Below are 23,274 nucleotides of genomic sequence, written 5' to 3' on the forward strand. Positions count from 1 at the left end.
TGGTCTTACTACAGTATATATTATTACTTTTATGCTTACATTTTTGCTAAGAAATCAGTATGTATCTGCAGTGTTTGTTTTGATTGGGCCCATGTATGTACAAATCTCAAGGTAATGTACAGAGTGCTGATGTTTGCTATTACCACATCTGGACCCATGAAAGAGAAAAAGCTAACGCTAGCTAGATATTTCCTTAGTACACAATGGGATGAAAACAACACTAAGTGTACAGGAGCCTAAAAATGGCGCAAATTATATAAACAAACAAAAACTGTGTTGGAACTAGTGCTATCGTTAGCAGGCTAAGCTAACTACCACTTCCTTTTTGAGTGGAAGCTAGTTAGTCTAGCTTGCCAGCTTCCACCTTCTAAGTGAACTAACATAAGCACTATGGGTCCTCCCGATTGGTGAGGGTTTTCTCTGTCACAGAGTTTGCTTTAGAGGAGAGCGCCACCACTTTTCACTTTAAAATCTGTATGCTGCCTTGTGAAAGGATAGTGTCTTATACTGGCTGAGAAAGAGAAAGGAGCTAGATGAAACAAGCAAAGGAGAAAAAGAAAAAAAGAGAATACATAAAAAAGGAAACAAACACATTTGAACAAACAGGGGTGAGAGATGAGGGGAAGGAATAACGGAGGTGAAATAAGACGGCACATAGTTTCAGGCAAGAAAGAGACAACAGAGTGATAGACAAGCAGAAAGCGGGGTTAGAAAGAGAGAGAGATGCACACGTCTTCCTGTCTATGTGTTTTTGTCTCCTCTCATCTTTTTATGTCAGTCGGTTCTGTTGTCCTCTTCCCATCACTAACCTCAGCTGTCAGACACAGACACAGAGACAGACAGACACACACACACACACACACACACACACACACACACACGCACGCACACACAGGATACATCAGTAAACCATTTCAAGAGAACAGCAGGCATCTGGCTTTTATCAGACACACACGCAAGAAAGAGAAAGAAAGCACACAACTGGACTGACCAAAGGGTTTAATCAGGGCTGATAAATGACAGTCATGCAACAAAGTTGACTTTATGTGTATATATGTGTGTGTGTGTCCTCTCTTTCTCTTTTTCATTACACTCTCTCAACCCACACAGACCCCCACTTCTCTCTCTATCCCTCACTATCTGTCCTCACTCAACCCTGTAACTAATGACTCTGGAGGAGACATTGCAGCACCTGCTGCAGACAAACAAAAAAAAGGAAGGAGAGATGATGAGGACATAGGGGGAGGGGTCAGATAAAGAGAAAAAAACTAGGCTGAAAAAAGAGAGAAGACAGGGAGGTAAAAAAGAAAAGAAAGACAGTGAAGGGGAAAGAAAGGCGGGAGGGACCAAGGACAAAGTGGAGGGAAGAAGAAAGGGAGAGAAGAACGGAGGGAGGTGTGAAGTGTCAATGCCAATGGTACCATCTCTCTAATTAGCATAGTGACCTTGATCCTCTGTAACTGTTATTGTGCGCACACACACACACACACACACACACACATACACAAAGTGCTAATAGGTATAGCACAGTATGTGACTTTTTTGTGTTTGAATGGTAAAAGTAGTGCCTTATGTGAATTTAAATTGACAATAATTTAACATTTCTACATGTTGTCAAATAGCTGTCCAGAATAGAATAGAAGAAGAAACACACACACACACACACACACACACACACACACACACACACACACACACACACACACACACACACACACACACACACACACACACACCACATATCTGTGTAAAGTACAGTAAATTCTACGGTGTTCTATGTAAAAGAAGGAGTTTAAGTGCAAGGGTGACATTTAATACTTTAAGTTAAATGAGGATTCAACATACAGATATACTTAACAAAGAGAGAAAGTTAGTATAAGGCAGGGAGACAGCAAAACTAACTGTGGTGAGCAGGCAAGGGGGGCGCGGGGGAGTACAGCTGTAGCAGTAATCATCTTTTAGGTCAACAGTAATTACCAAGAAAACTGAGGAAGTGAGTGTAGGACACACACACACACACACGCACACACGCACGCACACACACACAGTTTCTTCCCTCTTCACATCTCGGCCTGCTGTATTTTCTTCTCGTCTCGTTTATTTCACAACCAAAACATGCACCTATCATAAAGAAGATGTCAGTGCGGGCTGCAGGGTTTAATGGATAAAGGTTTCTCACAGTGAATATACACCAACAGTCTAATCTTGCTTCAAGTGTGCTATAATTAATTCATTGGTAATGTCAGGAAGTTACTTTAATCATGGTTAACTTTGAGGTTGGCAGTTGGATTGTCAGACCTCTGTAAGATATACTGCTGCTTCATACTCTCCTATTGGTATTTTAAGTTATTTTTTTAAAGTTTAGCCTCTCTTAGGCTGCATATACTGTACCCCCCACATCCCTCACATGATGTGCAACGCAGCAGGACAGTGCCTGTGTTTTGCTTAGACGCTGCCCATTAATTCCTTTCTGTGTTGTGTACAATTATGGTTGCTGAATCTGCTCGTGCACAATGTGCAGTACCTGCAGTCGGGTTGTATCATTATCAAATTCGTCCTCACAATCACCCCTTTTTTGGGAACCCCCCCCTCTCTTGAATGGGTATCTGTGCCTCTACTTATTCAAGTTCCTGGCGAGACACACTGAGGCCTTGGTGGCAATCTTTTCCCCCATGTGCCATGGTCCGTGCACAAGCACAAGGAGGTGAGGAAAAGAGAGAGTCTGCAGGTACAACTGAAGCCTAATACAGACCAGGTTCAAGGCAGCTCTGGAGACTTGGAGATGGTCTGAAATGGCATTGCATTTGGCACACTTTACATTACTACTGCGGTATTTTGTAGCCCTGGTGTTTCAAACATGGCTGGTGTTGATGTTCCATCCGATGTTGCAGAGTTTAAGTCTTGTGGAAGAAATCCTCCAATTAAGCAAATGCTGCCCAAGGCTTGACGTCAGCATGGCAACAGACCGATGTCTCAATGTTCACTTTAAATAACTTCTTTATGCTAAATGACCTCCTCTAGTCAAACAATTTAGGCTTGTATGATTTTAAATTAAATTTGGCAGCGAACAAAATGGTATGCTCCAATCATTGAACAGTGCCAGGTCCCAGTTTAATCTGCACTCAGAGATTAAGGATGTCTGCGTGGAGCAGTGACCCTGCGACTACATTTGGGTCGCAGTTTCACTATTGCTCAATGATTATTGACATTTCATCTTTCTTTGAAGCCTAAATGATAACCCCCTAATTTTATTCTTTATGCTTCTGTTCTTCTTGACACCCTTCACTTATGTTTTGGTTAAATGTTGTTGATATCTGTATAGAATTCATCAATTTATGTAACTTAAGTTTTTAATGAATTTGAACTTAATTAATGACTGTGTAAACATGCTTTCCGCTCTCACACCTTTAACACTGACTCAAAAGAAACACCTATTTTTTTTACTCTAATCTCACCCATCTCTTAAGTCCCCATACTCACACTAAGATCTTTTAATAAGATGTGTAATACGGATTATATAGCCCCCTTTGTGAGAGAGTGAGGAAAACCAAAGGTGTTAAATCTGTTATGTGGATAAATGATGATATTCTCTTTTTTTAAGTGAGACTGTAGAAAAGTGGAGTGATTGTGGAAATCTACTGAGCTCCATGTCCACCATTTCCACCTGATAGAGCTCGGGTTCAGCTACAGTGTTTAGAATAAGGATGTCAGAACTGATTAACTTTCTCAGATTATTTCCAAAAGTAAAGACAACCCGAGAGATTAACTTGAAAACACTGATAAAATGGTTTCTGCAGCTATTCTTGACTGCACAAATTTATTTCTTATGTTGTCAATACGATTAAGGATACAGACTCTCCAGAGTCCATTAGATGTTCTTTTTGTATTCTTCTATTTTGTACAAAAGAACAAAAACTACAACTTTCACTAATAATAATACATTTAATCACATCCATAACTAAAATATGTAACCATTCACACCACAGCACATTTAGTTTGCTATGAAACAGTTTCACAATAAAGCAAGGCAATGAAGCTGTAGCACATACATGTGTTAACCTTTGTATTTTTATATATACTGTATGCTGCAAATATACCAAAGCTATGTAAGTTTCAGCACTTTGAGTTGAGACAGAAAGCTTCTCCTTTCGCCAGCAAATGAAATGTAATAGATAGATAGATAGATAGATATATAGATAGATAGATAGATAGATAGATAAATAGATAGATAGACTTTATTAATCCCAAACTGGAAAATTACTGTTAGAGCAGCAAGTTACAAGGACATACACATACAGAAAATACAAGAAATATTATCATTAATCATTATTTTGACATTTAAAGTTAAGCACATGCCATGAATGTATCATTATCATAGACAGTAAAATAGATGGACCAATAGATCCCGTTGCTCTGGACGGAGACCAGTGAAGGATATTAGAAGCACTTTTCTGGTGATGGCTGAGCGTTACTGCGCAGCCTCCAACTGAGCTTGAAGACATAAATGTGATGTGAGTAACCTGTCTGAAAGTCTGAAGTCTTCTGGTAGCTGTGCCAAGAGAAATCTCAATCATTCCCAATCTTACAGAGACGGAGAGCGCAGGTATATGTAAGGAGATAACATATTATTGCAATATTATATTATTGCTACTGTTCATCACATCCCCAACCGGCACCATCAGACACCGCCTACCAAGAGCCTGGGTCTGTCCGAGGTTTCTTCCTAATAGGGAGTTTTTCCTCACCACTGTCGCACTGCTTGCCCTTGGGGGAATTAATAGAATTGTTGGGGCTTTGTAAATTATAGAGTGGTCTAGACCAACTCTATCTGTAAAATGTCTCAAGATAACTCTTATGATTTGATACTATAAATAAAATTGAATTGAATTGAATGACATAGGCACAGGCTAATTATTGCTAACTAAAATGCTAGTTAACATTAGTAATTCAACTTTAACAGCTCATGTAAGTCGAAACTGCCTGCAAGCTTCTCCTGTACTATACGGTAATTCCTCTACTATGCAACAGTAAGTCGTGTGGTTATGACCCAATCGTTAGCTTATTTTTACAAAAACGTCTGCTACGGAGCCATAACGTGAGATTCAAGGTAATGGAGCCTTTTATACATTGTCGTGTTTCTTTAGAACTAAACAATGGACAAATAAAGTCTTTATAAACGCTTCAGATGTCAAGTTATTCACTGTCAAAGTGACGTCAAAATAAATGGCAGTCAATGGGATGCTAACGGCGGGTGAGTGCTTGTTAGCATCAAAATGGCGCCACAGGAGGTACGCGTTGTGGAGAGAGGTTTACCCCCTTGATCTTTATAGATAAGATCCAATGAGGACTTTCCAAACAACACTATGTTTGACCCAGCGTTTCAGTTCACCAATGTTAGATCAGTACAGCTCTACCTCCAAACCTCCCCTACCCAAAAACCATCAGTATTCACCTTTCCTAAATGTCTCATCTCTCTTTCACAAAAGCTAATCTATTTTTTTCTCCCTTTCTTCTACCACCTCACTGCTGTCTTTGGTGGAAAAACTTTTAACTCTCATGCAGATTAGAACTAAGAACAAAACTTTCTGTCCCAGCTAACCTACAAAACCTCAGCATAGTCTGAGAAGGATGTGGGAAATAGCGTGCCATGAGTTTTCACTTCAGTCAGTCTAATTGGTACTGAATGCATTAAAAACAAGACTTTGTCAAACCCCAATTAAGGTGCTCATCTTACAAAATGTTAGAGGCTCGAGCTGGAAATCAACATCAGAGACTTTCTCATTGCAACCCGATTCAGGAAAGTTAGCTGGGATATCAGCAGCTCTGTGCATAATAAGTTCATGAAACAGTAAGAAGTCTGTGTAATTTCATTTGGAATTGACGCCATGCCCTCTATTCCATCCCTTTGGAAAACTCAATCTCCAAGGAGTCAAGGGTTCTTCTCTCTTTAATAACAGCTAAACACATCAACACTGCTCTTCCAAATGCCCCCTCAAGCCGTTAGGAACAAAATAAGAGATAGAAGTCTAATGAAAAGAGGTTTAATAGAAGAGCAAGGCAAAGTTGGCTTGCTCCAGTTTAATTCAATGGGATGGTCCTTGTGCCTGAAGACTGGCCCATTTTAATTGCACTTCTCTCTCATTTATAAGAGGAAGTATGCAGCGATACAGCTTTAATGAATCAGAAAGCAAGGCAGGCTATTCAGTGTCTTTCTCTCACACGCATTGAAGGATAATGTGATTGTGCTGGTTAGGCCCAAATGTTTTGGCACAGCCTTGTTGCAGACAACTGGCAGCTATGCACGCACGCACGCACGCACGCACGCACGCACGCACGCATGCACGCACGCACGCACGCAGATAAAATTACAAACACAAATGATTATTAGCATTAAAGAAGAAAATAGAGAAAATACATACTAAAACTAAAACTAGCTCAGCCATCTAAAATAATCTGCTGCATCCTTTCTCCCATCTTTTCAGGGATTTGATCAACTAGTGCAGTGCCTGTTGAAAATGTGCGTGTTCGGAACAGGATGATTGCTAGGCCTCCGGTATTACTGCTTCCAGTTTTCTTGAGAACCGCTCCAACCGGTGCCAACAACTTCATACTCGACACTGCGCTTCCTCGGGTCCCCAGCAATACACCTGCCAAGTGTAAAGTCGATCGGATGAACGGTTGTCGAGAAAATCCAAGGACAGACAGACAGACAGACACTCAGGGGAGGTTCAGGGCTTAGCCAGGACCCATTTAAATAAACTTAATGCAATGCAAAACAGCAAGTGGCTTGCCCGGCTTGTTATTAGCCGGTGTATGTTCATTTTACCTGTCCAGTTTGTAGATGTTTGTTAGATGGCACCAACATTTGGCCTAATCATAACTGGCCTGGCAACCCAAAGGCCAAGATTTTGTTTCCAGATCTGTGTGGCGACTTATGATGCGGGGGGCGGGGAATTGTGAGCGTTAAACACTTAATTTCCTGCATTCAAGTGAAGGCTCTTAGGCATTCTGTTTTGCTTTCAACTATGTATTCTCCGGTAGATCGACTTTTCTTATTATATCCGAGTCAGCACACATGTACCCTAGGCATAATTTACTCCTCCCTCCTCTTTTGCGTCTTTTGTTGGGGAAGAAACCTCCTTAAATGTGCATATGACAATTATTCACCTCAGTGATACATTAATTCATTTTAATTCATTAATAAACCCCTGGACTGTAATATTTCAGATGTTTTTGAGCAAGATTTCTGCTCATGTTCAATTCTCATGCTTTGTGGACATTCAAAATATATCTGTGTTCTCTGTGATTTGGAGGAGTCGTGATATTTTGAGAAAAATAAAGTGATAATTACAAGAATACAGTCACTATATTTCAGAAAATAATCTACCTGCACGGTAGTCTGCTGTGCATTACGTGATTGTCATGCTGATACGGTAGATCTCAGACCTTCTGACAGACACAGAGCCCTGTTTGAGACTCTGGTCTGTCTCTGAATGACACAACGTTTAGATAGGGAAGTGGCTGCACGCTGCTATACATCGGAGGTGGAAAACCAAAACTACAGCAGAAATAAACCTGAAGCTGCACAGACCACGGAAGCCGCGCTGCTCATCTAATTTTTTCAGCGAGAGTGGACACTACAGCGACGCACAGGTCGGCTCCAGAGCGCCGTGTGTTTGAGTCTGAACCATAGACTGGAAACGTCACGGCACAGGAACTTCAAACTAAATCATTAGTATTGCACTCCTAAACTTTGTGTAAATGGCGCCAATGTATTAGACTGATTTGGCTATGATTCCTCTGAAAATTTCACTTTCACAACTTTCCTCACTTAGAGACGGTTGCTAGGTGATAGCAACAAATACGTCATGCTGGTCAGTCAGACCCCGCACGTAGCTGCCGGTTTTATTCGCCTCGGAAAAATAAACTTACAGTTCTACCAGGAGTTCTACAACAAACGTAAAAACTGCGAGTGCCTTGGAAAAAACTTGTTTCCTTTATTAGTATTAGTATTCTACTATACTTGTTTTTGTAAAATAAAAATAAAATTAAAAAAAGAGAGAGCGAGGGCAAGAGATCCGGGGTTATTCATAAAACATTCGGGGCAGTTAGCCAGGGACGCCCAGGCCTAACGACGCCTCTGCAGACACTCCTTCCGTTTTAGTTAGATAATCTCATCATGACCATAGCCGTTAAATAATAACTCTATATGGACTCAATGAATAATCTCATCATTGACTTAGTCAAAGCTGCACCTATCTTTCTCACATTACTCAATGCAACAGTAGGACTGATATGCAGTCAATCCAGTGGTTGTTATTATAATCATAAACACTGCACCACTTTTAAACAAATAACCTCACCGCCATCGGTTTTCTCCAGGGTTTACAGACAGAGATCGAGTCCACCTGGAGTAAAGCAGCACAACAAAGCCAAACGCCTCAATAACAACAAGTAAAGTAGAGGAGAGAGTGAGCGGAGGCGTGAAGCTTACCTTCGCCATCTGTGCCTGGACTCCGCTGGCTTTGAGTGAGGCCACAGCCTTCTGGGCTGCAGCAGGGCTGTCAAAGTCCACAAAGCCATAGCCTGTACACACACAGACAACACAGAAGAAGAAGATGATGATGAGAAGGAGGAGCACGGTGAGGGGGGGGGGGGGTGGGGGGATAAAAGGTTGTAGAATATCAGTTAATGTTGTTCTGAATATCGCTGAGCAAAACCAGCCAGTGTCTATGCTGCATAAATCCTACAAATGTGTAAAAATCAAGTCAGGTCACGTATTTAATGAAAGCTGCTAGTTCCCCCCATTAAATGTGTTTTAGCACAGAACATCAACAGAACTGGTGTCAAAACAGTAACTCTTGCTATCTTGTTTATGAACCAAACGATCTTCTAATGTCTGCTCAAGGTTTTGTGTACTACAGCGCTTTTTTTAATGAAATCATGTCCATGTGTTGTAAAGTTTCTAATCTTTCATTAGTCTTTCATTGCACTAATGGCTGCTCCCCATTCATTCCCTGTAGATGTACTGTACACATACTCTTTATCATGACTCAATGCTGAGAGAATTCTTTACTTTTACATGTAAAATCTACTGGCTTCCTATTCTCTGACATTTAATATCCCACTGCATTGCATATGAGCCTTTTTTCATCCCTGCCCTACACTAAATCTGTCAGAACATATAGGGTTCCTATAGTGGTGGCCAATACAAGTGACATGAAGAAAAATTCTCCACATTTAATGCAGCCATTAAAGTGATTCAGAGTCTTGTTTGAAGAAATAAAGACGCAAAGAGAATGAGCATCAAGTCGATTTCATTGCAATATGGTCTGCATCATTTTGCGAGTGTGTATGTGTGCACAGTTTATCTGCCAAATTGCTGACGCTCTGGGGATCTAGGTCGGGCACTAGAGGAAGCACTGAAGGACAAAAGGTCTGAACACGCACATATAAATCTCTTCTTTCAGAAATACGCCCTGTTTTGCTGGGTCACATGGGTGAGGCTGGAAAGAGATGTCAAATAGACAGAAAGAAGCTAAAGAGACACAGTCTGTCTGCAGTGTGAATGGCAGTTGGCGCGTGTGCGAGTGTGTGTGTGGTGAGCAAAACTGAGAGACTGTTAGTAGAAAAAGGTTTTCGACTGTGTGTTTGTATGAGAGACTAGTACAAGAGACATATTGACACACACACATGCATTAAGCGTTCAGAAAGCACAGCAGATTTGAAAATCCTGCTGTAGTTTTGAGTGGGCTGCGTGTGAACACAATTAAATGATCGAAAAGCCTGACTCATTACAATCCTAAATGTAAACATGTTAAGAACGAGGGAATACACTTTCTCTCTCAATCACACACACACACACACACACACACACACACACACACACACACACACACACACACACACACACACACACACACACACACACACACACACACAATTCCTAACATCTGTTCTTGTCTGTCTGTTCCAGGATTTGGAGCGACGCTCTGTTTTGCTAATAAGCAGATGATTTTTTTTTTTTTATTGTTCAAAGGCAGCAAGATATGTATTGCATGCACAAATATGTATACTGTTGCTAATGAGAACCCCCCTGTGCACAAACACACATATTATGTGCACACATTAACGACTGTGACAAACACATCTAGAGAAGCATGGATACACACACACAGTATGCAGAGAAAACAGATTTATAAACATATGCAAGCATGTACACACATGCACACTACATACACAGTCATCACAATTTTGTATCTATATTTATCTAATTAGGGCCACACCACAACAGTTGAACTAATTGAGAATGCACAAACATACATCAGTAAAGCATCTTGAAAGGCAGCAGGGTGCTTCTCATTTTATTTCACAAAGATTTAAAAAGTTCGGTAACAATTTACTTTAAGTTTTCTACATAGGAGTGACATGACACTGTCATGAATACATGACACTCACATGACACTGTCATGACACAGTCATGACACATGAACCCTAACCCTAACCATAACGTGTCATGACAAAACCGAATGACACTTACTAAAAAAAGAGTTATGTCATAAACGTTTATGACTTGTTTATAATGTTTTATGACATGTTCATGACAGTGTCATGTCACTCTTATGTAGAAAACTTAAAGTAAAGTGTAACCAAAAGTACCATTTCTCATATCTCACACTTGAACTAACGGATGTTTGTTTAACCACAGAATGTCTGTGTAATTAGTGGGAAAATAAAACCCCAAAACAGTTCACAATGGCTGAATCACCACTAGTCCTTGTGTTTGATGGCAGTAGTTCAACATTAACGTCAGCGCACGTGGTTGTTGAAATAAAAAAGACACATCAAAGTCTTGAGTACTACTGCATGTATGTGAAAAAATTAGTATGAAGCCTTTTGTGGCTCCAGAGGGAGCTCATCCAAATCTGATGATTGAGTGATCTCAAGTGATGTCACTTCAGCTTTGGTTGGGTCCAAAGACACCCAAATCTCTGCTCGAGTTGAATTGTGGGTAATGTAGATGGCAGATTTTGACAAGGAAGAAGAATGCGTGGAATAAAACAAGGCGATACATCTGGTTCTGGATGCTTTATTTTTCTATTTTTGACTGTCCATCATGAGTCTGAGAATGCAATAGGAGTGCAATGCTAGATCGGTGGAGTACTCTTATAAAGCTACTTAGAAATAATGAGCTGTATGACTTTTATGTGTAGTAGCCATATAATGTCACACACCTTTATTATAATAACCATATTATTGCACATCAGTAAAGTTTCAGTTCATTATTGAGAGGCATCAGCCTCTACACAAAACAAATCATATTTATGAGAGTATAAAGCTCCTGAACAGCAGTGACACGGTCTAATTGTCTCACTTAGAGTAGTTAATTTGTTAAGTAGTTTATTTAATCACTTCCATTTCCTCCTTTGTAATAATTAAGCATGACATTCATTATGGATTATTATATTTCTGTGTTATGCGGGCAGCAGGGGGTTCCATGATACAGCAGGTCTGCACAAAATAAATGTCATTTTATTCACCATCAATCCCATAAGGCCTTAATAGCCAATTTTCAATTATTTGGATCCATCCAGGATTTTTAAAAAGTTAGGTTTTTATAGAGACTAAATAAAGAGGCTAGAAAAATATATATCTTATACAGTGCAGCAGCAGGATGTTATTTTTCCCACATGGTATTATTACTATAGGGATTGGCTGCTTTGTATATTAGCATATTTGCACAACTTTAATACAGTTTATTTTGTTGAATGGTGGCGACATATAGTGCTAGTAAGAGATTCTGTAGAGTGAAAACAAAGCACTTAGGTGTGATCAGCAGATTGGTTTACGGCCATCAAACTAGAGGCTTGAGACTTTAATCTGCAACGTAACCAAGAGCCACTTCATGGAGCTGCTCTGTTTACAGTGATTTACTGACCAACTGTGTAGCTCTTATCAAATGTTTAGTTAGTATTAAAGTACCAGAAAATGTTGTCCATGTCTGAGGAACCTTGTACATGATCTCTTATAAATATTAAAATATTGAGTTGTTGTAGATGCTGGCATGTAATCTGGCTTTGCCCTGCACACAAGAAAAACACCTATAGCCAGACACCATTCATGTCTCGAGACATGGAGGTCTTTTTTCTCAAAGTGCTCATCTAATTGACAACTTTGGTATGATAGACCATCAGCCTTGAAATGTGCCATTTGCTTTGATTGTATTCATCACTCAAGGAGTGATCTGTGTTTTGTAAAAATGTATTTGCCCCTCCCTCCAGGGAGGTCAGAGGTTCAAGTATCAGCGACAGAACACACCCCAGGAGCTGGTAGGGATTCATTGTCTTGCTCAAGGACACTTCAGCTTAGTGGAAGCTGCTTGAATCTGTAAGCAAATGCCTGCCTTCCAAGCTGATGGACAGTTTTCCAAATGATTACGCCACGCTACTGCCCGACTTGTAATTTGTAAATTTTCATATAACCTAACCTCTTTAGTTTGGTGAAAACTCTCATCTCAGCTCTTCTAGGCACAATAATAAGGATATTTCCAGAGAACGGAAGAAATAAAATAATATCTCAGAATTATATAACCCTTATTTGTGCCCTGTCCCTCCCATTTGTGGCCTTATGATGACACAGAGATTAAAATTCCTCTTGCTCAGTCAGGCCTGACAAATATTCCAATTGTGAATGAAAAAAAAAGAAGAAAACATAAGTTTTATTACGAAGCGCAGGTCCACATGAATACACACTTGCGCTCATACACAGATGGAAGCGCAGATAAACATGAGCGCACACACACACGCAACACACACACGCGCGCAACACACACACACGCGCACACGCAACACACAAACACACACACACACACACACACACACACACACACACACACACACACACACCTCCCATCTAATCTCCTGAGCTCCCGGAGTTCCTGGCCATAGGCCATTAGAATGGGCTAACCGAGTAGAGAGGGAAAAAGAGAGAGAGACAGAGCAAAGGAGGAATGGGAGGGAGAGAGTGGCTGGCAGGCAGGCAGGCAGAGAGAGAGAGAGAGAGAGAGAGAGAGAGAGAGAGAGAGAGAGAGATGAGATGAAAAACAGGAGGGAGGTGGAGAAAAGGCAGGAGACATGGAGACAGTGAGAGGGAGAGCGCTTGTCTTTGGGAAATGGAAATCCTTTACAATCTAAAGTGGTTTCCTCTCCCTTCCTTCCTCCATCCTGTGCTCCGTGCCCTCTCCCTCCCCCAGAGCTCCCACGCTGCTAACTAGAAAACTGTCAGTGTATTTAACATTGAGCCCAATACAAAGCTGAGGATTTTACAAAGAAAATCTTTGTATTTTTTTTTCAGAGAAAAGAGCACAGTGGCAGAATGTAACTAAGTCCATTTACTCAAGTACTGAATTTGAGTACAATTTTGACGTACTTGTACTTTACTTGATTATTCATTTTATGCTTTATAGGCCTACTTCTCCGCCTCTACATCTCAGAGGGAAATATTCAATTTCAATTAAATTTCAATTCAATTTTATTTATAGTATCAATTCATAACAAAAGTTATCTCGAGACACTTTACAGATAGAGTAGGTCTAGACCACACTCTATAAATTCCAAAACCCCAACAATTACAGTAATTCCCTCAAGAGCAAGCATTAGCAGTGGCTATTGCGACAGTGGCAAGAAAAAACTCCCTTTTAGGAAGAAACCTCGGCAGACCCAGACTCTTGGTAGGCGGTGTCTGACGGGCCGGTTGGGGGCGTGATGAACAGTGGTGATAACAGTCACATTAGAAGTCACAGTGACTTCGAAGGTTATCGTGGAAGTTCATGTCATAGCAGGGCACATCGTGTCATACTGAGTAGTGCAATCTCCTATACCGGATCCTGAGAAATATTGTACTTTTTACTCCACTATATTTATATTGCATTAGTTACTTTGTATATGTTGATGCTAACACTTTTCTATTTTTACTTAAGTGAAAGATGTAAATATTTCTTCCTCTGCTGACAAAGCAAAAATGTTGCTTTCTTTGTTCATTGAAATGGCAATGCATTAAACAGTAATTATCAGGAAAGTGTTGTTTAAGGCTAACATTTTAATGTATCTATGCACCATATATTCATATATTGTTCCAGAGAGAAACATTCACTTTTTAGGGTAAAAGAAGCAAAGAAGCCTTGAGGGGCTTGTGGGGTTTTCAAAAGCTGAGGAATCGTGAAATTTCAGAACTCAACAACAATTTAGAAATTATTTAAATGAAGCAAGACCACCACAGAAATTGGGATCAATATCCCTGCAGACAACAAAGGAACAAGACTTTATTTATTTATTTATCTACCTTGTCTTTTTGTCTCTCACGCTCTCTATAGTCTTTCCTCTCTGCAAAATCTTACTGAAAAGAGGATGTCTGCTAAATCATCCCTTTCAAGGGGTCCCCTTCCTTTTCTGTCAGCGCCAGGTTATTTTTACCCCCACCCTCCCCCTCCCCCGTGCCTCCTCCCATCCATCCCTTCCTTTCCAAAAGAACTCCCGGTGCCAATTTGTACTCCCTTAGTCACGCTAAGCACTTATCTTGTCTCCACTGAATGCCTCTGCAATCAAACCAACACTTATCCGGTTGTAAGGCATTCTAATGGCCGCCTGATAATGAAACTCCTTCATTGTGCGTTAACATGATGATGTCTACATCACAAGCAACGAAATTGCTGATGTGGGCCACAGCCTGTAGAAATCGCCTATGCTGCTGCAGCTGCTGCATTCAATAATAAGAATAAATCTACAGCTGAAAATATCAGTTTGCATTTTGAAACACTCTCTCTAATGTTAAGTATTCATAAAGGCCTCGTCTGGAGTATATCCAGAGTATAGTGCCTGATCCAGTGCCAAGATTACCCTTACTATTTACATGCAAACACACAGACTCTTTGCTTTTTACAAAACAAAATACCCAGATTAAAAAAAAAAATGTAGCTGGATTTTATGTAATAGTGAAAGTTGTGTCTCTTCTACAAGATGACAAAAAAAGAAAGCCAAACATTGCGTGTGTGTTTGCTGCAATTTTCTTTTTTTAAATAAATTGTTGTTTAATTTTTTTGCTTTATTGATTTTTTTTTTTTAAATCTGATTTTCAACATTTGTAAAAAAATAAAACAAAGAAAAAAAAAATCATGTTAGTCCCATACACATAATACCTTTGAAGCCACTCTTCTCTTTAGAAAGGGCACATCGCCCAGGGGCACAGTCACCGTTCAGAACTCTTTTACCTTTTGTCCTTGTATATCGTTAGCTAATCTAGATTTGACCAATTTTCTTTTTTGAACATATGATTTAAGTGCACACATAAAACAGCCCATGCTTGCAGCTGCACACTATCATAGGTGATTCTTCAAGCTACAAATACAAACTTTTGCTCTGTGTTGATTGTTAGTTCACCCACGTTAGTGCATAAAATTGGACTGAATTGGATTAAATTAGGCTGTCAACTTGCTGCTTGTACATATAATGACTATTAAATCATATTTTTACTTGCATAATTAGTATGGGCATCACATCTCATTCACGGAACTTTTTTTAAATCTAATTCTGGATCTAGGAAACATGAACATGGACAGCAGATGCACCGGCAGTTCTGTTTATACTACATTGGGTGTCTGCTTAAACGTACGTGTACACACCTGTGGATTAATACACATTTGGTGCTCTAGTAAGTGTTGATGTAATTGAAGTTGATGTCATTGTAATGAAAAAAAACATGAAAAAACATGTCACCCAGTGCAATAGTGTGGCTCATTGGTGTGTTTTAACAGTTTTTAGACACTTTTGGAAATTGCTATATCAGGCTATGCCTACACCGGCAATACTCGTTAGTAGAATAGTCTTTCCATGGGATTTGTTAACAATAAGAAAAATAAAGATGTGCTTTCTTACAGTGACGCTAAAGCGTCACTGTAAGAAAGCAGAGCTGCTTGCTCTCACCTCTGCTTGCATATTCTTGCTTCTGTGAGAAACTACGAGAAGCGGCTCCTGGATACTTAAATTCTGTTTTTTTATGTATATATATCAACATTTAGCGTATATGACCTCCTTAGTACTGCGTAAGCATGGCCTAACAATAGCACAAGCCTGTACTGCAGTACAGTACTGGAAACGTGGCCCTTAGCTGAAGCTAATTAGCAGCAAGATGCCTCCCTTCTTCACGGAAGACAAACTTCTTCAGAAGGTTGCAAACCAATTGAAAACCAAAATAAACAGGCTAGAAGTGAATGTGGAAGTGAATTGGCCTTGTGGGAATAACACCACTTTACCATGACAAAACAGTGGATAACTGTATGCTAACACACATTTAATTAGCACCAACAAGACTACAAAGAAACAGGAGGGCTGTGTACCAGGTAATAAATCTACAAGGGATATTCCTCCCTTGCACTCGCTTGGTGCAAAGTCTAAGAGTAAATCATTTTCCTGGGAAATGGGAGGACGAGTAACGGGCAGAGCACAGCACCCTGAGATTTGTGATATGACCGGCTGGCCTGCATTATCGTCAGGCAGAGCGCCTCTTCAACCCCTGTATTTAGTAGGGAACATCCGTGGAACTAGCAACAAAATAACTCCCCACAGCTAGTGTGCAACACATATGCTCTACTGCTGCAGAACCCTGGATCTCCGTCTGATGAACTGGATTATGACTTATCTTCCCACAGCAGGGGTAAGGACTGAGAGTAACTCAAAAAGCAAAAGGCTACAGGAAAATATTTAGTAAAAAAAAGGAATGTTCTCTGACTTGACAAAACAGTGTTTCCTCTAGGATTTTTTTTTCAGCAGCTGGGGGAAAGGGTTAATGTTGATTAGGGTTGAAAATTAGTGGGGGTGCACTAGTCTAGTAGCTACACTGCTGGCCAGCAACACCAATGAAAAACATCGTAGGTGTTATGGGTCCCGAGAGTGGTCCCATACAAACAGATTATGTTGGAACAGTTGGAAAAAGTTGGAATACAGTGTGTCTGTGTTTGCAATGGTTACTCAAAAGCATCATATGTGTTACAATTATATTCCAGGATATTGTGTCCTTTCTCTCACACAAATAGTTCTATTTCAGTTTTTGGACCATAATAAAATCAGATCAGAGTCCACATATACACACATAATGAACAATTACAAATACATAACATATTTTACAATGTGCATCTCAGATCACATTTTCACTTACTACGACGGCTAATTTGATTTAATTTAATTACAACACTGTAGGGCTGTCCCAAACGATTATTTTTTAAACGATTAATCTAGCGATTATTTTTTCGGTTAGTCGACTAATCTAACAATACATTTTTCAATTAATCTAACGATTAATTTTTCACTTAACGATTCATTTCCCACTGCTCAATTATTAACAATTTACACAAAACAAATTTCAATAAGGCTCAAATCTCTATTTATTCAAATTGTTTAACACTGCAGGGTTATTATTTTTTAGTGCAACCTGAAGCCAGATGTAGGCTATCAATCCAACCACAAAATAAAGTCACTTTCAGGAGGAATACAAAAATGTTAAACTTAAAGTAAACAGAGCAAGTGCAAAAAGAGTAGCATTTATTTGCTTTTTAAACAGTAGGTAAAATAATGAATAATCTCTTTTTTAACATCCAAGTTCTTCTTCCTTTAATTTAACTTTAATTATTTGTATCTAAAGGCTGGTTAAGCACTGTAGGGAGGTGAAGTTGGACAGTTTTTTTGTCTCGTTCCAGTGATTGGTACATCTGGGTGATGGCGTCGGATATGCGTTAGAATGTTAGATGTATTTCCACTCACATACCCGACAACTGCTGAACAACACCGACACACAGTCCTCGTCTTATCCACCACTCTCTTGCCTGTAACCTACTACTGGAACTGAGCCGAAGACCGACGTTTTCGAGGCGGCGACGGCACCAGGCGGGAGGGCATGACACGGGACCTGACAAAAAACTGCATGTAAGAGCTCGGCTAGCTTCAGAGCTAAGGCGGGGCTACAGATTAGGTGTCCCTAGAACCCGCGTATCTAACAGTAGTTCCGCATTACATTAATTAATTTGCACGCAAGTTTTATTTATTTATTTTATTTAGTTACGCGTCGACGCAAATTATTTGTGTCGACGCATTTACGTAATCGATGCCGTCGACTACGTCGCCGAATCGTCCCAGCCCTACAACACTGTATACATGCACTCTTTCTGGCTTTATACTTAAATATGAGCAGGCTAGTCCATATTGTGAACAAATTAAACGCAGTATGAAACTTAAAAGCATACATAACTCAATGGTGATATCAAGTAAAGTCAGCGTTTGCTTTTTTTTGGCCAAAGTAAGGTTAGGATAACATTAAAACCTTAGCTTCACAAGCCTAAACTGAAGCAACTTGAACTGTATGTAAATGTGAGTTTTAAACAGTAAGTGAATACAAAGTGTCACGGGAATACGTCTCTTCAGCGGGCCGCCACTCCAAAATGTATAGCGGAAACACTGCAAAAAAGAATCCTGCATATCGTGGCAGCAAGTCAGGAGTAAAGCTGTTCACCTCGAACCTATTTTACTTCCTGATTCACCCTGTTCCCTCTGCCTAGGACACAAGACATGAGGACTCTAAACAAGAGGAAGACATAACACAGCGTGGCAGAGATCCACCTCAGCCCCCAGCTGAGGAGAGCTTTGACCGTGGGACACTCAGAGCTAGGACGAGGACTCTCAACCCCCCTCTACCCTCCTAACGAACACTAACGCCCATCTCCTTTACCACTCCATACCACCGTTCTCTCAACTCAACCTTTCGCCCCTTTCCCCCTCCTCCCCCTGTTGGAGTTCACTGACCAGATAAAGGAGCTGGTTAATGCTGGAACCAAATTTACCCACCGCCCTACTCCCATTATTCCCCCCAGCGTCCATCTGTCACAGTTTTGACACAATCTCCGAAGGTAAAACCAGGCATCTCGGGTCCCTCCACAACGGCAACAACCTCTGTCTCCACAGACTGATAAGGATGCTTGTGTACAAAATGCAGCAAGCTTTAATTGACATGTGCCAAGGTATGGCTAGTAGAGTTGTTCCGATATCTATATAAAAAAAAAAATCAATTAAACAGATTTGTTCATTTCTTATGCTGCACTGTAACCCTTATTCTTATATTTTATACCTGTCTTAATCTATTTTAGCACTTTTATTTTTTATTCTCTTCAACAAATGTTTCAATTGATTTTGATGGCTCTTTAATGTTTTATGTAAAGCACTTTGAATTCCCCTGAAATGTGCTATGTAAATAAACTTGCCTTGCCTAGAATATCACCACATTAAAGCAAATTAAAGTTGGTTTTGGTTTGGTTTGTAAGCGTTGTGATGTGATCTTAAATAAAACAGATGTTATTTTCCATGTGTAAATCATACTAAGCAGCATCGTATAGCATAGCATAACTGGCAAACATAATAATCATGAGCTGGAGCACTGAGGCAATAACAGCAATACAAAAAAAATATGAATTGAGAAAATGGAAGAGTAACAGATAATTATCACTAGGTTTATAGAATATTCTGCCTTTCCCCCGGTTGTTCTGTAATGATGTCAGGACAGGCATTTCAATATGCCTTTAGAGCTCAAAGCAATATTTGATTATGCGATGCCAAAGCAGGTACTAGATTTGACTAGATTTATATAACTAGCCAGTTAGAAAGAGCCAAGAAATAACGAAAGTAAAACAGTTTTCAGGGGAAATTCAATAACGTTTGGTTTCATTATTATGTTAAAACAGGTAGGACTGCAATCATTTACTCAAAATATCTTATCTGAAGTAATCACAGCAGATGAAGTCTTAGAATTTGCATGAAGGTCTCTGCCATCGCTATCAATCAGACTTTTCCTTCACTCGTGCTATTGAAGCTGATGTGCTGATTACAGGCCATTTGTGCCGTTGTCCTGAACCATGTCAGTGTACCTTTGAGTACAGCCCTGGCAGATGAGCATCAATCATACCAAACACATGCTCTTGTGTGCCTCTTCAAAAGCAGACGACTACAATCATATTGATTAATGCTTTGTTCAGACCACTCCAACAATCAAGCAGACCCTCAACAGAAGACACTTGAGTGAGCCTCATTCACCACAGAGGCTATTTGAAACACATTGTGGCTGTTGTGTGGCGTTCTCTATTTTGACTTGGCCAATGGCGACAATGCCAACATCTTGCTTTCAAAAGCTGCTTAAGTCTGACTATCATTAGGGTACAATCCTGAAATCATCATCATGGAGAAGTGAAACCAAATAAAGGTACTCTAGCAGTGCATAATTTAGATAGATTAAAGGATGGCATGGTCATTATGGGAGTCAATACTGTTGTGTATACAGTGTAACACCACACACCCTTACAGTACCACATAAGTAAACTCACAATTCTGAGGCAAACAGAAGAACCTTGTGCACAGCACGATTGAAGTGTTTTGTTTTAATTTGACGTCACACTGTCAGACAGACATTTTAGCCCACTGTTAAAACATTTAGGCATTGATTAATTGGGGATGCAAAAACAGTACTACAGGAAGGGAAATATACAAAAAAACACTCCCTAGAGTGCACTGTTTGGTCTGCCTGTAAGCTGCCAAGCTAAGGGACTGTTCATTATTTATTTCAGGGGCCACCAGAGGAGTTTGGGGATCTTTAGTCAAAATAGACCTGACCCTCCCATGATATGGAAAAATTGCACATGGCAAAGATGTAAAGACGCCCATTGCTCTTTTACAGCCATGACATATGTGAGTTAACCTCTGCATTCTCATCTGACGCATCACACTCCTCTGTTATGGTGTGGTGGCCATTTCAGTAGATTTACTCACACATTGTTGTGGAAACACAATAAGCATGGAAACTAAATGCACACTTCCTGCATTACTGCATTACTTCAAATACTAAGTTACTCCTCTAGTAAACTAGTATTTACATGAAATAAAACAAAACATTGAGACCACCCAACAAAGCACACTGGGTAATAACAAATTCAACACTGGTTGCTATGGACTCGTCACTAGGCTTCCTGAGTCATTGTATATTTTAGCATAGGTAAAGCTGCCGAAGCTGAACATTATCCAAAACTCCATTTCTCAGACGAGCATCAATTTGGGAGCTTGGATGCTACCACTCCTTCCTTCTCAAATGCCTTGAAAAGGCTGTCGTTTGCATCATTTCACAAATAATCACCGGGACCGAAAGGATATTTGAGTCGGGTATGGCTGCAGCCTAGAGAACTCCCATCTCGTGCCATCCCGGCTTGGTGCTGTCCGCGAGCTTCGGCTTTTCAAAATAAAAGCCTGCGTCTGGGCCGCTATATATTTTCATACGGTGTTTTGGATGTTTTTTAATTAAACAGTACGGCAATCATGCTAATAAATAAAACTATTTTTTCAGCAGATGTATTAGTTACAACACGATGGAGCTAGCAAAGCAGTTTTGTGTTTATGTGTGCGAGCGGGATTTATTCAGTTTGGGAAATCCCACGGTCTCTAAAGCTACAGCTCAAATTGTCTGGCTGACTAAACAGGCAGGGACCCACCTGCTAGCGATAGCGGCCGAGACTGAGAGAGCTACATGGAGCTACATGTATAAATATGCACCAAACAAGCCACTTTGAAATGTTGCCGTTTTCATGAATACAAAAGTTGGGTGACCCTCCCTCCTAGACTAAAAATAATTGGATGACCCTCCCATCAACAAAGAATAAAAGACATGACCCTCCCCTATTTTCCTCCAGTGGTCCATTCCATAAACACTGAACGGTCCCTAATCAATTCCATTTTCCTAGACTGAAATCTCATATCAGAGTTTGTCAGTTATGACTTTGCAAGTCACACACATAACCACACTGGATAAAGTCAATGGATTCTCACTCACCTTTGCATTGGTTGGTGTTCTTGTCCAGGATGGCCTTTGTTGACACAATCTTCCCATATCTGTAAAAACAACAATGACATATTCTGATTAGTTGTTATATCAGTTTTGCCTTTTTTAACATCTGGAGCAATACTGGTTGTTGTTTGAGAGTTATAGATGTGGCATTGCTCTAGGGTAGTGGTGGCAATGTCTGTAGTGTTCATTCCGTCAGTCCACCACTTTGGTCCTAGAAATACAACTTGTACAGAGATTCATGTTCACCACAGGTTCAACTGTAATTATGTTAACTTTTTATATATCAGGTAAAAATATTTATTTGTCCATTGTCAGTTTGTGACCAAATACCTGCAAAACTAATGACATTTCCCATCAGCGTTAGCTTTTTTTTTTAAGTGCTAATTAGCAAATCTAAACATGCTAACATGCTAAACTGAGATGGTGAATTTGATACACATTATTCTTGCTACTAATCGGCATGATAGCATTATCATAGTGAGCACGTTGTCATGCTAGTATTAGCATTTAGCTCAAAGCACCACTTAAGTAGTGTCGAAATTCAAGAAATGTTACCTCCTCTGAGACAATACTTTTAGGTGCAACTGTAAAGATGTTTCCACAAAGGATAAAATTAAATTAAACTGAACAAAGTCTGTTCATAAAACAGTTTCTCGGGGTGTCTGCAAGAGACTCCACATCATCAGTTACATTTTCTACCTATGCTCCTATCCATCCATTCTGTCCTTATCGGTTTAAAATCTCACCCGTAGGCCTCAGAACACAGACAGTACTGTCTCATGATGGTAATAACTAGACATCGGTATGGCACCCAATCCTGCTTGGAGGGCCTATAAGAGAGACAAACTCCATACCTCTTTCTATCTGTTCTCTGTGCCAACTTTTAATGTCTGTCCGTTTCAATACTTCACTGTCTGTCTTACGTTTGAACCTGTGCCTCTCTCTTTGTCTTCTTCCTTTATTTCCCCCTTTATCACTTTTCTATTCTCCAGCTCTCTGTCTCGGAAAGAAGTTAATAATGTTTCTTATCAGCCCATACTTTCAGTCCTCCTGGAAAGAGAGAAAACTGAGAAAGAGGCTGAGAAGGTTTGAGTAGAGAGGAAAGAAAAGACAGAGAGAAGGGGTGGGGGGTGGGGGGAGAGACTCAAGACCAGAAAGCTTGGATCGCTGAGATCAGCCTGGATCACTGCCTAGCTCTGTGGATGAGACTTTTTAATTAATGTTTTAACGCAGCTGCACAATGACAGACTGGCTGAGTGACTATCAAACAGATTGACAGACTGGCTAGCTGACTGGCTGATGGCCACAGGTGAGGGATGGAAGCATATTCCCTCTTCCCTTTCACAGAAAAAG

At 40.1% G+C, this 23,274-nt stretch overlaps 1 protein-coding gene across 11 annotated transcripts in view; it reads right to left on the minus strand.

Annotated features, from left to right (window-relative positions):
* The window catches only part of LOC114557091 (RNA-binding motif, single-stranded-interacting protein 3), a 209,249-nt gene that overhangs the window by 60,740 nt on the left and 125,235 nt on the right, over nt 1–23,274 (minus strand). For all 11 annotated transcript variants that reach the window (XM_028580374.1, XM_028580373.1, XM_028580372.1 and 8 more), the window contains 2 exons: nt 21,907–21,965; nt 8,495–8,586 (listed from right to left, as the gene is read on the minus strand). In XM_028580374.1, coding sequence (XP_028436175.1) covers nt 8,495–8,586; nt 21,907–21,965 — 151 coding nt within the window. The remainder of the gene's footprint in view (nt 1–8,494; nt 8,587–21,906; nt 21,966–23,274) is intronic.

This window comes from Perca flavescens, chromosome 6 (assembly GCF_004354835.1).
Source record: "Perca flavescens isolate YP-PL-M2 chromosome 6, PFLA_1.0, whole genome shotgun sequence".
NCBI lineage: Eukaryota > Metazoa > Chordata > Actinopteri > Perciformes > Percidae > Perca > Perca flavescens.